Below are 22,881 nucleotides of genomic sequence, written 5' to 3'. Positions count from 1 at the left end.
GGGGCACCACCCTGTTTAACAGGGAAAATTAGTTAATTTGTATTATTATTCCATTAATTATTATGTTAATTGAGTCTCAACTCATAAAAGTTGCAAGTTTGAAAACATAATCATTTCTATCTGAAATTAGGAATACCACTCTGGAATCACAAGTGTTGCAACTATGGGAATGTTTATTGAGTGATCGGAGATAAGGGAAAGATGCATTAAGAAAAATGTAAATAATGACTAGAGGTATCAAATTCACTAAAATTGATCTACAGCAAAACAAAACTCAAGAAACAAAATTAACTCAAACAAGATTTTGATGAAATGAGCATGACTAAAACAAATAAAGAGAGGAAGAAAAGATTAAAAAAAGATAAAATAAAAAGATTATCCTTAAAGCAATGTGTGTGGAGAAATAACTAGAAATGAACAGGCACACGGGAGAAAGGAGTTGCCTAATTCAATTCTGATGCATAGATATCACAGTAACTTTATCGGTACCAACTGCATGACGTATGAGGGATGCAGGTCAGTGTGTTCAACCAGGTTGGAACCAGCTGTTCCAGTAATGGAGGGTCTCCCTTTCTATCACGTTGCTGGTTCACAAGTCTGTGCATGTGACATGGGCCTGATGGATGAGATGATGCAACTGTTCTTGACCCACTGGACTTGATTCCCAAAGCTGGCTCAGTCAGAGAGCTAGCTGCATTTGTATGTAGGGCTTTCCAGATGCTAACGCAATGGTAGTCCATGTACTGTAGTATATTCTTGTCTTTGTTGAAGATTCTAGGACTGACTAATCACCAGGTGTACAAGAAAACTAATGTTTCCATCAGCACAAACAAAAACGGATTTGCTTGATCAAAAGTATAGGTCACAAAAAGGTCTGTGATGAGCGAATTCTGACAAACATGAAAGATAAGAAATGAATGAAGAAAATAAAATGAGACTCAAGGTTTTAAATTTATTTTTTTTTCTTTTTTCTTTTTATTTTTTTTAACTTTGCTTAGCGAGAGGCTATTGGCTAGGTTTCTCAGAAACCAATTAAACTTCTTGGTTTCTTCTCACTAGCTTACTTCTTCCAGTCAGGCACAAAAATCTCTTTTCATCTCTTATCCACTCTCCTACAACTTTCAACACCCCTTTTTATCAGGGTGGGGACATGTCTGTTCAAGGTTCATGCCTATTAATATCATTTTAATGAAAGGGCTGGAATTCCTTTAAGGCATTCTAAGTAGGTCCAATATGAACAAATCAATCATTTCTTTGTTAAACAATTTCATATCTAATGTCTTTGAAGTATCATATGAAGTATCATACACATGTGGAATATGGGAAGTGATTAAACCCTCAATGTCATCCTTTCCTACTTAAAAGCTAAACTACTAACTTATTATATTTTGTCTACTTGGTTCATATAAGATTACCAGTAAACACAATTAGAAGTGGTCAGCAATTTTGTTGACAATATGCATGAGCTAAACAACATATAACGAAGACAATCATTTACCTGACGCTTTTGTCCAAAGCAACTTAAATTTTGACTGAGTACAACTTAAACAATTGAGGTTTAAGGGCCTTGCTCAGGGACCCAACAGTGGTAACTTGGCAGTGGTGGAGCTTAAACCCACAATCTTCTGATTAGAAGTCAAGTACCTTAACCACTGAGCTACCACTGTAGCAAATAATAATAAACAAGTAATGAAAAGACTTTGACAATTGACAAGATATCAGACATTACTTGAGTTTATTACAGTATTTGAGGTCATAATGAACACCATCTGAAACTGCTATTTTGTAGAGTTTATACCTATGGGAAATGAAACATATATCAACATTTCTCCTCACCACCTGGCACAATGGACCCATGAAAGACAAATAGATTTATTATACATATAAACTCTTGCAAATAAGTTAATGTGAAAGCACCTTGGGATGTGCATTGAACATTTTGGTTGTCTTGGTAGGTTTTTGGATGTAAGTGGGAGAAAGGTTATTCTTTACATTTTATTCCAGAAAACGAGACCAAACCAAAATGGCCCAAATTTCTTTCTGGGATTGAAGTGACAGGCATTTTACTGCAAATTCATTTGAAAACTGGGTTCAGCACAGCTCCAGATTTCCTAGCCGAGTAAAGCTTAAAGCAACAGCTTTCCTGACACTTTCATGGAGGCAATGCAGATAATAAGTTGTTAAGTCTATTTCTAATTAACAGTTATTGTTTCATTTGACACTTTATTCAATAACATAGCAAGCAATGAGAGAATAACCAAATCTGTAGGCTAACATTTGCCAATTTTATGTAATTTAGCTAAACTACAAATGTATTTTTATAACATCACATGATATGATGCACTGACATTTTAAAAATGACTAATAATGGACTTTCCCCATGTTTAGTCTCCCCATGATTAGTTGAAGCCTGATAGCTAGCTCTGGTTAATCAGGGCTATATATATATATATATAAACTAGCTGACTAGCTAATCATAGCTAACGTTAGCTAATAGCTTTAATGTAAAAGTCATCAATTTTTAAGAGATGCAAAGAAAATACCACTTTAAATATATTCTTAAAATATTAACTGGTGTATCCATTAATTTATGCAGAGAATTCAGTTAGCCTGTATTTAAACATGGCAGGGTTCCGCTGTTGACCAAGACACCTAACAGCCTTTCGCGTTTTCAGGTTCAGACACGTAAAGCAGTGTTGATGTGATCTGATTTACAGTCTACTCCATACTAACTAACTGGGTGGTTTCATTTGACACTGAGGCTGTCATTCAATCCACTAGCGTCCACACCCACAAAGCAGAACAGTAAAGGCCAAAAGAAAAAAAAAATTCAAAACACTCTTTTAAATGGCAAAATAATTGGAAGGTAACTGGAATATATAACATTCTTTGCAGAAGTATTTATTTTTCACAGATTAAAAAAAAAAACAATTGTGCAGGGCCCTTAACACTAACCTCATTAGATCTTAACCCTAGTGCATGCAGGGTGGTGAAAACCACAAAACCCTGCTACAGCTCTTGATAAGACTTTTAACTATTCATTTTTTAGTAGACAATTACTACTGTACTACTTCTTGATTAGTATCCAAGAAGTGTTTTCAATCTACAGTAATGTTTTTCTTGAGTCATTCATTCATTTATATTTATGTACTGATGCAGTGATTCATAAATTTCAGACTTATGTTTTAGCAATGATGACATCACTGGTAACTGGGAACTGCTCCAGTTCTCCCACTGCCACACACCTGATCTCATACACAGCATCAGCATTCAGGTCTGTTAGTGTGACTTCATCTTCTTTATGGTGCAGAGATTGACACTTCCACTCCTCCTCCTGCTCCATCTTGTACTCCAGGTTTCGCTTCACTGTCGATTCACATGCAGGGCTTAATTTCACTGTTACACTGCTGTCAGTCACAGCACCAGTGGTTGAGCAGATGGGTTTAGATGGCGGGATAAAGCAGACGGTGTCATCACATTCATGTCCGTACAACATTATGCAAGCACCAGGGTTCTCCTCGTTATAATCTGACACCACAATAAATTTGGTGTTGTTACTCTTACTTGAGCTCTTTAGGCCATTGAATAATTTCAAGGTTTTCCTCATTCTCTGACCTACGTCTTGAGTCAACCAGGACTCAGGTTTCTCTCTTTTGCCTTTATGTCTCTTTTCAGACTTTTCATCTATATAGTTTGTTAGATAATCAAGAAAAGGATCTGACTCATCCAGAGAGGTGAAAGTAAAGCACACCACATCTTCAGTGTGTGCAAAGACCTTGCCAATGCTTTTATATACATCTCGAACAGGACACTCCAGCTTCTCCAGAAAGGCTTTCAGTACATCTGCTTCATCCTGTTTGATCTTTATCCACTGGTCAAGTTCAGTGCTACTGAAAGGAGACTCCTCATGATGCTTGAGGAGGTCTACAAGATCACATTCTTCTTCTTGACCTCCACGTATTAATGGCAGCAGAGAACCCACTTTCTTCAGCAGATCTAGCTTATAGTCATTGCATTTTTTCTTCAGCTCTTGAATCTTTTGATGGAAAGCAGGAAACGCTTGTGCAGCAGTGTCTACTGCAAGATCATTGCATCTAATTTCTGCATTGTTCAAACTCTCGATTACATCTGATACAGCCGTAATAAGGCTATTGCTTATGTCACGGACACATTTTGCTGCTTTTGAATCCAGTTTGGCAAGAGGGTAGAGCCACGCTTTCAGTGGAACTGTGTTTTCTCCTTTCTCACCAAGCATGTTTGGAAGTTGTTTGTATATGTCCATTGCACCTTTAAATGAGAATGGATTAGCTGGTAATCTAAAATCTGTATAGAAAGTACAGCTGAATTTGTCAGTCACTGCCTTCTCACTCTCATTCAGTTTCACTGAGGCCTGACCTTCCAAATTCCCTAGTTTACCGAGATTACTAAGAGCAGCTTTGAATGTTCCTTCTACCTCAGTCTTCTCCTCATTTGAATCTAAATCTCTATTAAACACTAAGAAAGCATCAGCACTGTACAACCCAGCAGTGACCACATGTGTACCTAGATCACTGTCAAACACCTCAGTGTATTGAAAGCTCTTATGCTCCAAATGATCCATTGTGAGGTGTTCAAAGTGTGTGCTTACATGGTATTTCAGTGTAATCCTGGACTGTTTAGTGGACTTTTTGTTGTCATTGAAATATTTAGCTGATCCTGCTACATTTACTTTTCCAGACAGAACACTGAGCTTTAGGGAGCCACTTATGTTCATAGAAGCTGCCTTGTCTTCTAAACTGTCTGAAGTGCTGACCTCCATTTGAGTGAAGTGTTTTGGAATCACATTTTTGTGTTTCTGAAGTTTATTGTTGTCCCATAAGCTCAAGCCTGTGGATAAAGAAGAGCATATGATTTGACATACCATATTTTAGTGTTTTTTATGGGATGGGTTATTTTTTTCTTGTCTTAAATGGAAAAGGCATTAGTAAATAAATTATTATTTAGATCTAAATCATGCACTAGATCACAAATGGGTCATAATAATAATTAGATGACTAGGTACATAAGTATGTAATAAGTATGATGAATGAGTAATAATGCATGTCTATGATTGAAAATGTCTGCAGTTTGTCAGAGCTCTGTTTGCTTGAATTATGTTGACATACCATCAAAGATTTTTATTAACAACTTTATTAAGAACAATGATGCTAGCTGTCATTCAGTCATCAAACATGTCACCCTTGTGTCACACGACCTATAAAAATGCAGCACATGGCAGAGAAAGCTATCAAATGTATGCTTAGACAGAGAGAGCCAATCAGACCTGCTTTCACTAGCAAACAAAGAGTCAGGGGAGGTCACCCAAAAATGACTTCATAGGGGCTCAACCCATGTTGTGGTCTCACTCTCATTCTCATCCCCATTTGGACATATTTTGTAAACTCTTGGGCATACCAATGTTAGAAATATCAGATGACATCCCCACTTTTGACACACGATCCTTCTGAAGTGTTAATTTCACAAAATGTGAAAAACAGGGTCTGGGTAGACAGGGCTGAGCCAAACCCCTTGAGTTAACTAACTATATGACCTCAGAGCAGGTGATTGGGCGGCAGTGAAGGAACTAAGAAGGAAGCACTGGTGGCAACCGAGGTGGAGGGGATTATTCAAAGTACTCCTGATAATGCATCCTGCTGTGAAATTAGAGGGATGGACACTGTGGACACACAAACAACTGCAGACGTGTTCTAGAACATGAGGGTGATAGCTAGTGTCATTCTAAAATTCCTCTATATAGTAGTATAATGATGTCTACTTAATTCAAGAATAAAAATGCAGACTTGAGAATTAATTGATGAGAACAACTGGTCCTGTTCTTTATTGCAGGTCAATGTTAAGAAGTATTATTGAGGTATCCTCCAGAAAATGTCTAACAATCACACAAAGAACCCACATTTTTTTATAGTTTTCAGGAGTGATTATATAATCACCCCACCTTCTTTAACATACTAGTGTTTGAAATACATTATTCAATATATGCAGTTTGAGATCCTTCATTATACAAGTTGAAGCTTGACAATATTATATCCCATTGGAAGCTTTTCCTTTTTTAAGCAAAGATGAACTCAACTCACTCCACCAACCACACTTAGGCTTCATGGAGGCCTCTCAAAGCTTCTGCTCTGCAGCCTAAGGCTCTTAAACACAGCCCTAGAACTGAGCATAGGTGGGCAGAAAAGGGAGTGAACAATAATTGGATGATGGATTGGATGAGTGGTTTGGCAAGTGGAAAGGAGTTGTTGTTTCATCTATTACCGCCTTAATGTGTACTGCTTAGCGATACTAGGATGTTGTATTATTCCATGTATCAGGGGTTTAATTAAGAGGTGCATTGAGAAAAGTATTTCACATCAAATATTGCAGTTGTAGAGACAACCACTTAAACAGAGGTAATGATTAGGGAAACCACAAGGGTGGAGAGGAACTATAACAAAGTGTGTGTGACTGTTTGGGGTTTGCTCTTCTGACAGTTCTCTGTGAGAAAAACTGAGTCCCTTGTGCACAATAATACTTGATAATACTGGTGCACAAGTATTAATAAAGCATTCAAATAGCATCTTCTGTCTGAGGTGTGACTGATTTCCAGAGTTCCACCACAAGCAGACGTGCTTCCACTAGTAGACCGAGAGAGGCAATCAGCCAATCAGACCTGCTTCTCTAGTAGCTCCACCTACCTGGTATGAGACAATCCCTCCTCATATCATACAGCATGCCCAGCTGGAATGGTCTTCCCAGACATGGCACCTCAACAGCTTCTTTTTGCAGTGAGCTCATGGTTGGTGATACTTAAACACAAAACAAAAATACAAGTTTAATAAAATTATCTTGGTAATTCTAAAAGATTTGCTATTGTCACAATCAGTGACATTGTGTATATTTGTTCTCCTAGAAATCATTGTGTATGTTTGTTCTCCTAGCCTTTTTGTTTCTTAGCCCCAAGTTTTCCTAGCGTCTTTTGTTATAGCCTGCTTCCCCTTTGCCTTCGTGTGTTTTTGTTTGTAGGCATGTATCTACATACTCTCCGTGTCGACTCTTTGACCCTGGACTTTTTTACTGACTCTGATTCTTGATATGCCCATAATAAATCTCACTCTTCTCTGCACATGCGTCCGCCTCCTCACTGCTCACCATTACAGCTATGCTGATTTAAAGAAAGAATAAATAAGAATTAGAGGGAACTTTGAAATAGTGATTCATAAAGATATTTCTACTGAGTGTGTTAACCGATTAAAATTAAAGTCCAATGCACCTAAAAGATAGAGGAACTTTCAGTTTCACTGGATAAGAGTATCTCTAACTGCAATAAAATCATGCAGTATATATTCAGAATGAAACTGTGTTAAAATATAATTAGCTTAATGTTTCAGCACTTTGAGTTTCAATGTGAAGACATTTTATCTGAGATTCTGAGCTATTTTCTTCTTTATTTTCTTTAAGGTCACAAATCATCTTTTGTTTGCAGAGCTACACCACCACATCACCAGGATTCTAAGGCAAATGTTCTGATCCAACCATTTAATGACATTTTAGTCTTGCGTGACCTAGACTTAATAGCAGTAGCTCTGCACATACAATCCAAACAGGCCATCAGCTCCAAGATTTCCTGTTTTCACAATAGCATTTTTATTCAATTAATCTGTAAATCAATGTGAAAGCAAAACTAACATTTCTGTCAGTGTCAAGCTGAACAATAAATGTTTTAAACATATGAACAATGTCTAGTCACAATAATTAGCCCGATTTAGCTGTCGTAGGCCAATTTGTGCATCTTTAGGAATCGGTGCATTGTTTAGGAAAGATTCATAGGAATCTTTATATTATGTGAAGACCTTATTTAGTAAGGAGAACTTGCCGAGTTTAAAAGTTGGCAAAAAGCAATTGGGGAGCGATATTTTGTGGGTCTTTAAACAGATAAAAAGGATATTGAATTGCCAGTAGACATTCCACCAGTGGGTGTAATAATATTGCAGATGGATATCAGCCCACCAAAGTGGGGGGAGGTTCAGGTAGTGGTGCAGTGCACAAAGGTAGGTTCTGCACCAGGGCCTAATGGATTGACATGTCAGTTTTTATGGAAGATGATGGTCATACTCTGGAAGAAAGGAATTATTCCTAAAGAGTTGAGAAGAGCAGAAGGTAACCTTATTGCATAAGAGAAAGATTCAGTGGGTATAGAACAGTTATGGCATATAAGTCTTCTTAATGTAGAGAGTAAAATCTTTTTAGTGTGATAGTGCAGCAACTGGTAGCACACTTAAAAGCAAATAAATCTGTTGATACCTCAGTATCAGGGAAGGCATTTCTGGATTTGTAAATTGTTTGGAGCATAGTAGTATGATATGGCATTGGATTCAAATGACTAGGTTGGTTAAATATTATTTTAAGGATCTTCAGTTAAAAATATGATTCTGATTTGAATGAAACTGAAATTGGGACACCTTTCAAACTCACTTTAGTATATTATAAAATGTTTTAAAGTTGATTCTATTAAATGTTTTCTATAATCTTAAATTCACTGACCGATTTTACCTGAAAAGACTGTGAGGTGGAATTTAATATTCAGAGACTGTGAAACTATACATGATCCTCTAAATGTTTGACTGTGATCTTTTCATACTGTGTTCGGGGAAGTTGGGCAATAGCGTGTATGCAGTATACAGAAATGTTCCACTATGTTTGTGAAAGACGGATGCGGTTGCGACCCAGGACGTTCTTCTCGTATTAGGTTTCTTGCGCCTGCCTCAGACAGGTCTGAGGTTTACAAACTCATTAACTGATTCTGATCAGAGCAAACGAACTATAGGTGTGAAAGTATGTTTTGCTTAAACAAAAAACAAAAAAGTAAATGAACGAAGTCGTTTTTAGCTCGATGTTCGTGATCACACAATTGTTTTGCAACGTTTTCAGAATGCAACGGAAAACAAAAGTGCAGAAACGAGTGTCAGTTTAATTTTCTAAGTCTTCTATCAACTACCCTTACCACACGAGAAAGACAAGGTGCACGCTACGAAAACTCAACTTACCCTAAATTCAAGAAAGAGCTGAAGATTGCCACCTGTCGTCTGAATAAGCCCCGGGGTTTCGCTTTCACTCCTTCCAACAACAAATGGTATATCTAGACTATTGTCTCAGTGGCAGCGCCTAACGTGTATGTCTTTTTTTGCTGTCCGCCCTTTATCGCTTGATCGTTTCTCAATTATAGCCACATACATTCTGAGCCAGCGCAACAACAGCCATGGTGAGATTCGATCAGTTTTATATTGTAACCACACAGCAAGCAGGGCGGCGCGATAAATACTGGTAAAAAGCAAGTACAGCGCTTAGGTTAAGGGAAAATAGTTTTTGGCAAGACAAGTAGGCAACTTGCTGCATGCCGCAATTCACTTCCTGAAACGCTATCTGCAGTTAAGAAGACGGCTTTCAATCTTCAGCGCTCTTGGGGTGAGTTTCCTCAAACTGGAACATCTTTAGTAGTGTGCGCCTTATAGAAAACGTTGGACACTGTTCTCGTACACTGTAAAAATATTCGTAAAATTTATGATAAAATTCTGACAGTTTTGGTTGCCAGAATTTCACCGTAAAACATACGATCGTAATGTATAAGATTTTACATTATGTTTTTTGACAACCGTAAATTTTATATTCATTCATTATATTCACTGTTTTTTTCCAGTACATTACTGCGAAACATACATTGTACAAATCCCATAGTAATAAATACGGTACAACGTATCCTACTACTACAGTAAAAATATATTAGTACTGCTGATTTTATGGTTTAGGTTGCAGTTTGATTCCATACTGTACCATATAAATACAACATTTTGCCACATAAAGAAACACTGTTTTGCCATAAAATTAACATGACAATACTTTATGAAAACCGATTAAATAAAGTTATTTTTTTCTGCCATGAAATAAGGCAATTCTAAGACATATTAACGGTCTAACGAGTTCACGACTAATATGTATGAAAGACAGTTTGACTATTTAACAAAGTGTCTCACTATTAATTGCGTTAGGTTACACTATAAAATCTTTAATATAAAATTGTAATATAGGCCTATTCAACATAAATACAACAAATACTCAATGCTATTTAAGTGAGATACTGTCAACTACGCTTGTCATATATAATATCGCTTATCTCATATTTTACTACTTGTTTTAACACCATCTTACTAAAAAATAAATAAACAAATAATAAATAAAAAAATAATTGTATACAAGGTGTTGTAGTGACAGTCTTACAAAAAATTAAATAAATCTAAATAAGTCACTTGAATAAGGTATGTTGGCTATATCTGTATGCCTACTCATTTGGCGTGATAGAATGAAGAGTACAATGTCCATACCGTTTATATAATGGTAAGTGTGCCCATTTATTTACCAAACACACCATAACAGTAACATACAACATTAACATTAACATACTTCCTGCCTGCTCGTACTTGGAGCTGGTTTGAACTCCTCCTGCTCCTCAAACAAATTATGAACAAACAATTAAATGGTAAAAGTTGTATTTAATATTTCAGTGTTCAAAAAGATCATGAAAATAAAATCGTGCTCCTTAAATAAACAGAAACTTGACACAAACAAACAAACAAACACAAAAATACATCAGTGCTCAGTATGATACTTCAGCTTGATGGTTAAGAGAAACTGAATTGGCTCCAGAAAGCAGATTGCTCAAACCATTCAATAAACTTTTCTGAGTGAAAACTGATGTTTGGAATTGCTCAATATAGCCATGAAAACATACTAAATGCATAGATTTTACTTCATAATCACAAAACAACAACCTCATTAAATCTAATCATTTAAGAAATTCCTGAAACTAACAAGATGCCTGGTGTCTCTTTCAGGATGAATTGAGTATAAACACCTTAATAAAAACAGTGTTACTTAAAGGTTTGCAAACACCTTATTTTAATTTTCATCATTGGCTTTTCCTAAAGGTAGATAAAGGAAAAGAACACAATTAAACAAATTAGACAAAAATGTCATACATGGTATTTTTGTTTAGTGAGAAAAAATGCCCAACAATACATATCTGTGAGTGGTGAAAGTATGTGAAGGTCTGGGATTAGGAGATAATTTGAAGGTGACATTAGAGTCAGTTTTGTAGTTGAGGTAGTTCAAGTTCAAGTTCAAGTTCGGTTTATTTGTCACATATATAGTCATACACAGTATACTCGCAGTGAAATGGTTGAGAGTGCGCTGTCCAAACTGAGGAAAACGAAAACAGGGGTGCATAGAGAAATATATATATTCTATATATGTACAAAAAATATATTAACAATGTATGTACAATATATATATATTATGTTTATATACACAATGTACAATGTATATGGTTTTGTATATATATGTACAGAATGTACAGAATGTACAGATCCATTTTGTAGAATAACATTTACAGTTTTTATGTTACATGGTAATTGAATATACATACATACATACATATATATATATATATATATATATATATATATATATATATATATATATATATATACATACATACATACATACATATACATATACACATATATATATATATATACATATACATATATATACATATATACACATACATATACATACATATACATATACATATATACACATACATATACATACATATATATATATATATATATATATATATATATATATATATATATATATATATATATATATATATATATATATATATATATGTGTGTTACATGGTGGTGGTGGTCCCCACAGTTTATCAGTTTCCCTGATTCAGGGCCCGAATGGCCTGTGGGAAGAAGCTCCTCTTCAGTCTCTGTCTTGGTCTTCAGGGAGCAAAAGCGCCTCCCTGACCTCAACAGAGAGAAGAGCCTATTGTTGGGATGGGTGGGGTCCTTCACAATCCTCCTGGCCTTGGTCTGGCACCGCTTGTAGTAGATGGTCTGCAGGTCAGGAAGTTCCATGTGAGTGATGCGCTCTGCTGAACGCACTACCCTTTGGAGTGCTTGTCTGTCCTGCTTGGTGCTATTCCCAAACAGACTGTGATGTTCCCCGTGAGGATGCTCTCGATAGTGCAGGTGTAGAAGTTCCGCAGTACCTTGGAGGGCAGTCTGAAGTCTTTTAGGCATCTGAGGTGGTAAAGACACTGACGAGCCTTCTTTGCCAGGGAGTTGGTATGGCGGGACCAGGACAGGTCCTGCAAGATGTGAACACCAAGGTAACTGAAACTATCTACTCTCTCCACCGTGGTTCCACTGATCCTCACAGGTTGGTAGTGCCGCAATCTTGCTGCAATCCACGATCAACTCCTTTGTCTTACTGTGCAGTCGTAGGTGTACAGTGAGTAGAGCAGGGGGCTTAGGACACAACCCTGAGGAGCTCCAGTGCTAAGGGTAAGGGTGGATGAGGAGCAGTTGCCCACCCGTACTGATTGTGGTCTGTCTGTTAGGAAGTTGGAGATCCAGTCGCACAGGGATGTATGCAGTCCTAGATCCTCCAACTTAGTAGTGAGTAGGGAGGAGATAATAGTGTTAAATGCTGAACTGTAGTCAACAAACAGCATTTTAACATAATTTCCCTCCCTTCGTCCAGGTGAGTCAGTGTGGTGTGGAGCAGATGTGCAATTGTGTCATCAGTGGAGCAGTTGTGGCGGTATGCAAACTGCAGTGGGTCTGTGGAGGCTGGCAGTGAAGATGTGATGAAGTCTCTGACTAGCTTTTCAAAGCACTTCATCATGACCGATGTGAGGGGAACAGGGCGGTAGTCATTGAGGTCGGAGGGTTGAGGTTTCTTCGGGACAGGGACGATGGTGGATTGCTTGAAGCTGGACGGGACGATACCGAGCGTCAGGGAGAGATTGAAGATGTCGGTGAATACCAAGGCTAGCTGATCTGCGCAGGCTTTGAGGACCCTCCCACAGATTGAGGTCCCACCGCCTTCCTGGTATTCACCCTTTTAAACACTCTCCTCAGGTCACTCTCCGTGATGAGTAGTTGAAGTAGTTCTGTTCATATACTTTTGCCACTCAGACTTATGTAATTAGATAATTTTCCTCAACAAATAATTGACTTATTATAATATTTTTCCTGTTTGAGTTCTCTTTATGTACTTTTAGGACCTCTGTGAAATCTGATGTTTTAGGTCATTTATGCAGAAGCATAAATTCTGAAAGTGTTCACAGATTTAGCGCTATAGTATGTAGCAAGTGCGAGGTGGAAAAAGAATTTCGAATAAGAAAACGACCGTCCACACACCCTCCCTTTCCCCTAAAGTGTATAAATGCAGCATGCCCAAACTTTTGCTTTTGGCCCTTTTGTTAATTTTGAAACTGTAAAAGATGGTAATAAAGTAATGTTGTGTAGGTATCAAGCAATCCAGCAGGTGGCAGCACCACCAGTGACGCATTCAGGTGTTTTAAATATCTTGATCAACAGAACTTCGTTCTCTCTCTGGCTTTTCCTGCACCAAGGTTAGACCTAAAAGAGGAGTTCTGTCATCTCTCTGTTGGGTTCTTTCTTCACTCAGTACCACGTGGACACTTAACAGCAAACAGCTGAAAAGCGTATTTCTTAATTTAATTCGTTGAAGTAACGGTAGAATATAAAGTAACGTCTGCTTCCAAAGTAAACTTGCGAAGGCGGTCACGCAGCCTGAAACAAGGGCAATCAAATCCCTCTTGTTAAACTGTGGACAAAACTCATATTCCTGGATGTGAGTGCCAGAAGGACAATTAAAAATGTATATATTTTTAAAATATGAAAGAAGTGTCATCTTTAATGTTATGCCTTTTGTAAATTATGTAATCTTTTATTTGCTTAAAATGAGTAAACAGAACAGTCACAGAAATTTTCTGAGGGGTGCCTAAACTTTGCATACCATTATGAAGAACAACTGACAGCTGAAATAAAACTTGCATTAAAATTTATAACAAGAAAGAGAAATTATATATTTTGAGGAAACTCTAGTGTTGACCAAAGTTCCACTGGGTAGTGCATGTTTAAAGCAGTAGTAACTGCCAAATGAGGAAGTGGTCATTGAAAACCTCTTAGTCAATGCTGCATGTGACTGTCTCAGCAGTAAAGCAGGAAGACCCTGAAAAGATTAACAAACAACAAAACAAATAAATAAACTGCAATAAAAAGGGCATTAATGTCAGCCATTGACTAAAAATACAGTGATGCTTTATATATATATATATATATATCCAGTGGATGCTAGGCTGTTATCAAGTGGTTGCTATGGTCTTGCTAGGTGGCTGCTATGGCATTCCACATGGTTGCTAGGGTGTTACCAAGTGGTTTCTTGCATGTTACCTAGTGGTTGCTATAGTCTTTTTAGGTGGTTGCTAGGGCTATGGGGTAGTTGAAACTGTGAAAAGTGTAAACATTTGGATAATAATAATAATAATAATAATAATAATATTATTATTATTATTATTATTATTATTATGAAGAAGAAGAAGAAGAAGAAGAAGAAGAAGAAGAACAAGAACAAGAACAAGAAGAACAGAATGTTGGCAAACTTTATGTTGGCTTGACAAAGCAGCTAAAAAGGAAATGAAGGCTGTTTTGCTTTTTTTCATGAACTTGATAAATACTGTGAAATTATGTTAAATGCTGTTTAAATGTAATGCAATCCTGAAATTCTGTTAAATGAATTTAAACACAGGTTAAACCTAAAATATAATCCTGAAATACTGTTAAATGATATTAAATGCTGTTTAAGCATAAAATTAAATAAAGCATATTTGACCAGTACTTACTAAAAGACTATCACTGTCCTATGTCTTTCAGATTTTTAGAAATATATGGTCCATTGACCCTATTCACAGATATTCACAGAGGGTAAAGGTTATATGTGGTATGTAATTTTGTTTACAGAACACTTCTAAAAGTTTCTAAATGGTGTACTTGCAAAAACTGAAATGAATATAATTTATGTTGTAGGTGTCTAACATGGAAACCCTACAAGATGACATAATTGAGATGGCAGCGATGGGCCAACCATTCCAGCTGGGCATGCTCTATAATCTAAGAAAGAAAGTTCTCATACCAGGTACAGGGAATGATAATAATTAACCATTGCACAAAAATCACTCAGTACAGGTAATGATATATTTTTTCTATCAAGCAGTTTAATTGAGTTCTGATCATTGTTGTGAACTTCCATTTAGAAAATAATGTGTGCTTATCCATATTTCAGTCAGATTGTTCTTGTTGTTTTAGTTTAGTTGCATAGAATCTTTAGAGAGTTTTGAGCTTGGTCTTTCCCCTTTCTATGATGCAGGAGTAAAGAGTTAGGGATCTCAGTAAGATCACCACTATCAGTGTGCAGCATTGCTGATTGTCAGTGCTACAAATCAAAGTGCAAAACACCTTAAGCTCTCCAGCAGCAGCAGTTAAGAGGAGTCTGTTGTTCCAACCTGTTTCTCTGACGAATAGTGAACAAGGTTACCATAGGACAAGTCTGACTTAAGTACTGTTAACCAAATGTACACGGCCCTCTGAAGTGATCTCCTTTGCTCCTCTTCATCCACAGGGGTCAGTTTATGGAGCCACAGTGAAATTCAGAAGAACAAAAGCATCACACCTAAAAATTCAACTGAATTTTCTGCTACTGGATCTGAAAGCATTGAAGAAAAAGCAAACTCTCTGAAATTAGATACCCATCTTGGGCTCAGTTTGATATTTGAACAGATCAAAGCAAGTGGTTCAGCAGAATATCTTATGGCCACAAAGAATTCACAGCAGCATGCACGACTTACTCTAAAATACCACACGACCACAAGATTTGAACAACTGACCATGAGTCATTTGACCATTAGGAATGGTTTTCAAATGGCAGAGCTTAAAGATAACTCAGCAACACATGTGGTCATAGCTGTGTTGTACGGGGCTAATGCATTCTTTACATTTGACAAAAAAGTAACTAACGAGGAAAGCAAGGAACAGATAAAGGGAGACTTGCAGCAAGCTGTTAACATACTTTGGGGTCTGGCCAAAGAGTCTGCCTGTGTTTCACTGAGACTGAGTGACAGGGAAACCAAAGAGCTTCAAAACATGATCTGTTCTTTTTATGGAGATTTTAAGTTGGATGTAAATCCATGCACATTCGAAAATGCGATGCATGTGTATTCCACCCTTCCTAGCCTGCTTGGGAAGGATGGAGAAAACGCTGTTCCTCTAAGGGTGTGGCTCTATCCTCTGTCCAGACTGGGACTAACAGAAGCTCCGCGTGTAATAGAAATAAGCAGTAGCTGTTCTACATGCATATTTCGCATAATTGAAGATTTTGACACAATAGAATTAAAGTGTAATCATCTTCTAAATGAAGCAGCAGCACAAACATTTCCTGTGACTCATGGCAACATCATGGATCTTAAGCAGTCATGCCTGAACTATAAGAAACATTTCATAGAAAAGATTGGTTCTTTGCTGCCATTAGTGTATAATGGTGTAAAAGAAGAGAAAGATATTGCTGCATTATTGGAACTCCATGAGAGGTCTCCTTTCAGGAGCACTAATATTAACCAGTGGTTAAAGTTCAAAGAAGAAGAATTACATACAGTGCAGGCCATCTTGAAGCAGCTTAGGGGAATTGGTGTAGAGCTGCTCACTGATGAGGAAACTGAAAATGTAACTTGCTTTACTTTTACCTCCCTAGAACAAGCAGCTCCCTTTCTATCTCAGTTATCAGAGTATCTAACAGGCCTGAGTGACAACCTAACAGGCACCAGAGCTCGAGTGACAACCGACAGCCCTCTGACATGGTTAACAGAGGAGGTCAAAGTGACAATGAGAAGAAAACTACAATTATTCAAGAAACTGAAAACATCCATCAGCACTAAGTTTGCTGTGTCTTTAGAACACCACAAGAAGCACCCTGGTGCTTGTATCATGGTGTACAGAGATGATTGTGATGGGGCTGTTTGCTTTAGTCCTCCATCTAAACCCATCTGCTCAACCACTGCTGCTTCATCTCATAGTGTAACAGTGACGTTAAGCCCTGCCTCTGAGTCCACAGTGAAGCGAAACCTGGAGTACAAGATGAAGCAGGAGGATGAATGGAAATGTCAACCTCTCCAGCAGGACATAGAGGAAATCACAATAGCAGGACTTAATGCTGATAGTGTGTATGAGATGAGGTGCACTGCAGTGGGTGCACTGGGATACACTGCTACTAGTGATGTCACCACTGTTCAAACTAAGAAGAAAAGAAGACAAACCACAAAAATGGCTTGCCCACACACTGTCCCCACACCTCAAACTAAAAGTTTCCAACCACCAACTGACCGAACTGTCAGTCCACGAGCTGAACACCAAACACAGATCAAACGCAGCAACCCTACAAAAGATCAAAGTGTCATTAAGAAAGACACAGCAATGCAGACTGTGCATGAATCACCATCACATGTGGTCACAGCTGTTTTGTATGGGGCTGATGCTTACTTTACATCTGAAGAAAGAACTTCAAAGAAGATAGAGGAACAAATTTTTGAGGGTGAGATAAAACTTAATTTTCACAGGTGTGGTGGTATCAAAACAGGCAGTGAAAAGGCAACACCTGTGCCTGAGAAATTCGGCTGCACTTTCTCTGGAGATTTTAATCTGCAACCACACCCTGCCTCAGTTATAGAAGCAATAAATCTGTATACAACACTTCCAAACATGCTTCCAGACAAAGAAGAAAAAGCAGTTCCACTCAGATTGTGGCTCTATCCTTACTGCAAGCCAGAATCAAACACAGCTAAAATTGTCAGAGACATACACAGCCATCTAATTACAGATATATCAGATGTAATTCATAATTTGAACATTGCAGAAAAGAAATGCAATGACCTGGTGAATGATACAGTAGCACGAACATTTCCTGGATTCTGTACAAAAATTCAGATTCTGAAGAAGGAATGCCACTGTTATAAATTTGAAATGATGAGGAAAGTTGGCTCTCTGCTGCCCTCTATCTGCCAAGGTGAGAAGGAAAGCGCCCTGTCTGAGTTCTTAACATTGCATGAAGAGTCTCCATATAATAGCACCACACTAGATAGGTGGTTTAAAGTAAAAGAAGAAGAATCCAGTGTCATAAAGATATTTTTGCAGGAGCTGCAGGATATTGGTGTAGATAATGATGATGTATCAGATCCTGAAACTAATGTTGTCTGTTTTACATTTACCTCTCTGGATCAGCCAGATGATTTTCTATCTCAGTTGTCAGACAATGTGAAAACAGGAGCAGTGAAAAAGGAAAGAGGTCCTGAAACTGAAAACTCAGAAATTCAAACATGGCTAACTGAAGATGTCAGACAGAGGATGAGAGAAAAACTACAATTATTCAAAAACCTCAAAACATCCATAAACGGTGATCATACCAAATTTACTGTGTCTTCAAAACACCATAATCTCCATCCTGGTGCATGTGTGATGGTGTTTAAAGGTGGAGCAAGTGAAAGTGAAGCTGTCTGCTTTACCCCGCCATCTAAACCCTTCTGCTCAACCACTGGTGCTGTGTCTAACAGCAGTGTAACAGTGAAGGTATGCCCTGCATCTGAGTCCACATTGAAGCGAAACCTGGAGTACAAGATGAAGCAAGAAGATGGGTGGACACTGGTAGCTCTGGAGAAGGATGCTAAGGAAATCACACTAGCAGAGCTGAAGGCTGACACTGTGTATGAGATCAAATGCACTGACATAGGCCAACTGGAATATACAGTTGCCAGTGACATCATCACCATTCAAACTCTTAAAAAGGTGCACCCACCAACTGACCTAAGAGCCATGAACATTACATCTTCCTCAGTCCTGTTATCTTGGTGCCACTCCATGTTGAATAGTGGTAGATTGGTGAATGGGTACATTGTTGATTATAAGGCGGCGGATAGTGGCCAATGGCTAAGCATAAAATCATCATCAGCAGAAGACTGTGTATTCAGTTTAGGTAGTTTGACACATGATGCCTCTTATGTGCTTCGGATCCCTAAAACTCTGACTGAGATGTACATAGAGTTCCTGCACACTCAGATCAACATGAAGAATGAGAAGTATGAGCGGAAAAAGGAAAGAGATCAAAAGAAATATCTGGAATCCAACAGGTCCATGATTCTGAAACTGGCTGAACTGGCTTTCAAACAGCTGATGAAGGGAAATGTGATGTTCTATGAAGAAGACCTGAGAGAGTGTGGCATTGATGTCACTGAGGCCTCCGTGTACTCTGGGATCTGCACTGAGATCTTTAGGGAGGAATCTGTGCTTTACCAGAGGAAGGTCTACTGCTTTGTACATCTGAGCTTTCAGGAGTTCCTGGCTGCTCTCTATGTGTTTCACTGTTTTATCAACAATAAAAGGAGGGCGCTGCAGGCTTTTAATTTACAGCCCTGGTTTTGTTCTAAGAATGTTCCTCTCAGTGACCTGCTGAAGGCAGCAGTGCGTAAAGCCTTAGAGAGTCAGAATGGACACCTGGACTTTTTCCTCCGTTTCTTGCTGGGCATCTCACTGGAGTCCAATCAGAGACTCCTACGAGGCCTCCTGACACACACACACAGCAGCCCAGAGAGCATCACATACACAGTCCAGTACATCCAAGGCAAAATACAAACAGAGGACCTCCCCACTGAGAGATCCATCAGTCTGTTCCTCTGTCTGTCTGAAATGAAGGACCACTCTCTCGCCAGAGAGATTCAGGAGTATCTACAATCAAAGAAACACTCAGGACAGAAGCTCTCTCCTGAAGAGTGTTCAATACTGGCTTTCATGCTTCTGACCTCAGAGGAGGTGCTGGATGAGTTGGACTTGGAGAAATACAACACAACAGAGGAGGGTTACAGGAGGCTGATCCCAGCTGCTGCAAACTGCAGGAAGGCTCTGTGAGTGTTTAACTATTATTTATTCAATAATTTATATTAGTAATTGAGTACTGATGGCTAAATGTTTCATTCACCCTCACAAGGAAGATGCCACACAGCTTTAGAGTTGATACACTGGATCATTTATTTGGGGTCCCTCCATATTGTCCAGTATTCCCTCAACTCACACACACCACAACACACCACCAGGTGGTGTAGAACCAGCAAAAATATTTCATATAGTTCAATATGAAAATACCTCTTAATTTTTGTTTCAAAACAGAATTTACATAAAACATTGACCTTAACATCTTTTTGTCCACTCCTAGTCCTAATGAGTGTTAATGGAAGGTATGTGGCTATGAATTAAAACTAGTCTTAATGAGTGTTAATGGGAGATGTGTGACTGAATTAAAACTAGTCTTAATGAGTGTTAATGGGAGATGTGTGACTGAATTAAAACTAGTCTTAATGAGTGTTAATAGGAGGTGTGTGACTGAATTAAAACTAGACCTAATGAGTGTTAATGGGGGTATGTGACTGTGTATGTACAGTCAGGGTTATGATTCAGTTAGAGTTCACTTTGCTAGGATTACTGACTGTTACTGACTTCAGTTTATCACATCCAACTTTAGCCATTTTACTATTAATATTAAGTGGAGTCTTTAATGAAGCTAATTACACCCACTGTAATCTACAACTACAAAAGTTAAACACAGGAAGTTCTTTCTCTGCTCTTTCTACAATACCTGCCTTACCCCGTGTACGTACGTGGATGACACAGTGTATTGTAGTTAAAGATATAGAAGTCGTAGACATGGAAAGGGAGATCACAAGGTTTCCAGAGAAACCAGATTTAGGTCAGAGGTCCTTCATCAGCTGTGCAAGCAAATAGCCTGTTTACACCTTAAATTAAAGTGTTTCATTTCCTGATTGTACCAGAATTCACTTTGGCTGGATTCTGTTTACACTTTTCACTAAAATGTGTCCTCAGAGTGATCAGATGTGCTTCGATCTTTTTTTAACATTTTAAAAGCACACCAATCCACACATCGTTTCTGTTTTGCTTCCTGAAACCTACATGGCGCCGGTGAGGTCGGCTGCCGTCACGACTGCTCCGTCCACACCTGGCACTTTTTTCGCTCTTTTCACTGTCTTTTTCGCTCTTCCCACTACCCCTGACTTCTCCGCAGCCCTTCTCTACACACCACGGCACGTATCTCGTACAGCAGAGATGCCCTTATTTCTCTTAATCTACATAGCACTCACCTCAAGCCGTCTGTAACCCCGGACCCAAGATGGCCGACGGAGATCCTGAGGGAAAACAGAAGACGCGGCGCGGGGAAAAGGCCGCGAGGGAAGCGAGCCGGCGTCAGGAACAGGCTGAGGGCTCGGGCACACCGAGCTCCCTTACCCAGCATCCTGCTAGCCAACGTCCAGTCTCTGGACAACAAGCTAGACGACCTCCGGGCCAGGATAAAGTTCCAGAGGGACATTCGGGATTGCAATCTCCTCTGCTTCACCGAGTCGTGGCTGAACCCAGCGGTACCAAACCACGCTATCCAGCCGGCCGAGTTCTTCTCGGTTCACCGCATGGACAGGACGGCAGATTCGGGGAAGTCGAGAGGCGGCGGAGTGTGTGTGATGGTAAACAACAGCTGGTGTAACAATGCCAATGTTGTTACTCTCGCCTGCTCCTGCTCACCCAACCTGGAGCTGCTCGCCCTCAAGCTTCGTCCTTTCTACCTTCCTCGGGAGTTCACTTCGGTCATTATCAACACCGTGTACATCCCACCTCAGGCTAACATGGACACTGCACTGTGTGAACTTCATGAGGCTCTCACACAGTTTCAGGCACAGCACCGGGACGCTGCACTTATTGTGGTTGGGGATTTCAACAGCGCTAACCTCAAGCGTGCGGTGCCCAACCTTTACCAGCACGTAACCTTCCCCACCAGGGGAAATAGGACACTAGATCACTGCTACACCCCATACAAGGACAGCTACAAGGCACTAGCTCATCCACCGTTTGGTAAGTCGGACCACGCCGCCATCTTCCTCCTACCAAAATATAAACAAAGGCTGAAACGGGAAGCTCCGGTTCAGAGGGAGGTCGCGCGCTGGACAGACCAATCGGTGGCCGCTCTGCAGGACGCTCTGGATGACGCGGACTGGGACATGTTCCGGCGCAGCACTGATGATGTCAGCGAGTTTACGGAGGCAGTAGTAGGGTTTATTGGGAAACTGGTGGACGACACGATCCCAAGAATCACCATCAAGAAGTTTTCCAACCAGAAGCCCTGGGTGGACAGAACCATCCGCGAGGCTCTGAACTCTCGAACTGCTGCCTACAATGCGGGGATCATCAGCGGGAACATGGACGAGTACAAGTCTGCAGCATACGGAGTGCGCAGGGCGGTGAGGGAGGCGAAGCGGCGCTACAGGAAGAAACTAGAGACACAGTTCCAGCAGAGTGGCTCTAGATCCCTGTGGCAGGGACTACGGACGATCACGGACTACAGGAGCCCACCCTCCGGACTGATGAGTGCGGATGAGTCTCTGGCGAACGAGCTGAATACATTCTTTGCTCGCTTCGAGGCTACATCTAGCAGCGCTAATGCTAGCAGCACAAATGCTAACGGCGCTAGTGCTAACAGCGCCAATGCTAACGGCGCTAGTGCAAATGGCACTATCGGCGCAGCCAATGGCACATGCGCGGGGCCCACCATAGAACAGCGCCCTCTCATCATCACGGAGAGTGACGTGAGGAGAGTGTTTAAAAGGGTGAATACCAGGAAGGCGATGGGACCAGACGGTATCTGCGGGAGGGTCCTCAAAGCCTGCGCAGATCAGCTAGCCCCGGTATTCACCGACATCTTCAATCTCTCCCTGACGCTCGGTATTGTCCCGTCCAGCTTCAAGCGGTCCACCATCGTCCCCGTCCCGAAGAAACCTCGACCCTCCGACCTCAATGACTACCGCCCTGTCGCCCTCACATCAGTCGT

General features: G+C 39.6%; 2 protein-coding genes across 3 annotated transcripts in view; one reads left to right on the top strand and one right to left on the bottom strand.

Moving 5' to 3' along the window:
• Window positions 1-1,718: 1,718 nt before the first annotated feature.
• The window catches only part of LOC118241330 (verrucotoxin subunit beta-like), a 36,185-nt gene continuing 15,022 nt past the window's right edge, over window positions 1,719-22,881 (bottom strand). Inside the window, exons 2-4 of one of the 2 annotated variants that reach the window (XM_035526012.1) lie at window positions 21,146-21,190; window positions 6,714-6,824; window positions 1,719-4,866 (exon numbers count right to left, since the gene is read on the bottom strand). In XM_035526012.1, the coding sequence (XP_035381905.1) occupies window positions 3,179-4,866; window positions 6,714-6,813 (1,788 nt within the window). In that variant the 5' untranslated portion in view covers window positions 6,814-6,824; window positions 21,146-21,190 and the 3' untranslated portion in view covers window positions 1,719-3,178. Of the gene's footprint in view, window positions 4,867-6,713; window positions 6,825-9,062; window positions 9,313-21,145; window positions 21,191-22,881 lie in introns of those variants that run through there. The other variant, XM_035526013.1, reaches the window with a different exon arrangement.
• Window positions 9,391-20,039, top strand: LOC118241315. The gene is made up of 3 exons (XM_035525968.1): window positions 9,391-9,480; window positions 14,832-15,093; window positions 15,577-20,039. The coding sequence occupies exons 2-3, from the start codon at window positions 14,994-14,996 to the stop codon at window positions 19,899-19,901; spliced, it is 4,425 nt and encodes a 1,474-aa protein (XP_035381861.1). The 5' UTR covers window positions 9,391-9,480; window positions 14,832-14,993; the 3' UTR covers window positions 19,902-20,039.

Source organism: Electrophorus electricus, chromosome 5 (assembly GCF_013358815.1).
Source record: "Electrophorus electricus isolate fEleEle1 chromosome 5, fEleEle1.pri, whole genome shotgun sequence".
Lineage (NCBI taxonomy): Eukaryota > Metazoa > Chordata > Actinopteri > Gymnotiformes > Gymnotidae > Electrophorus > Electrophorus electricus.
This window is presented reverse-complemented; position numbering and strand designations above follow the sequence as displayed.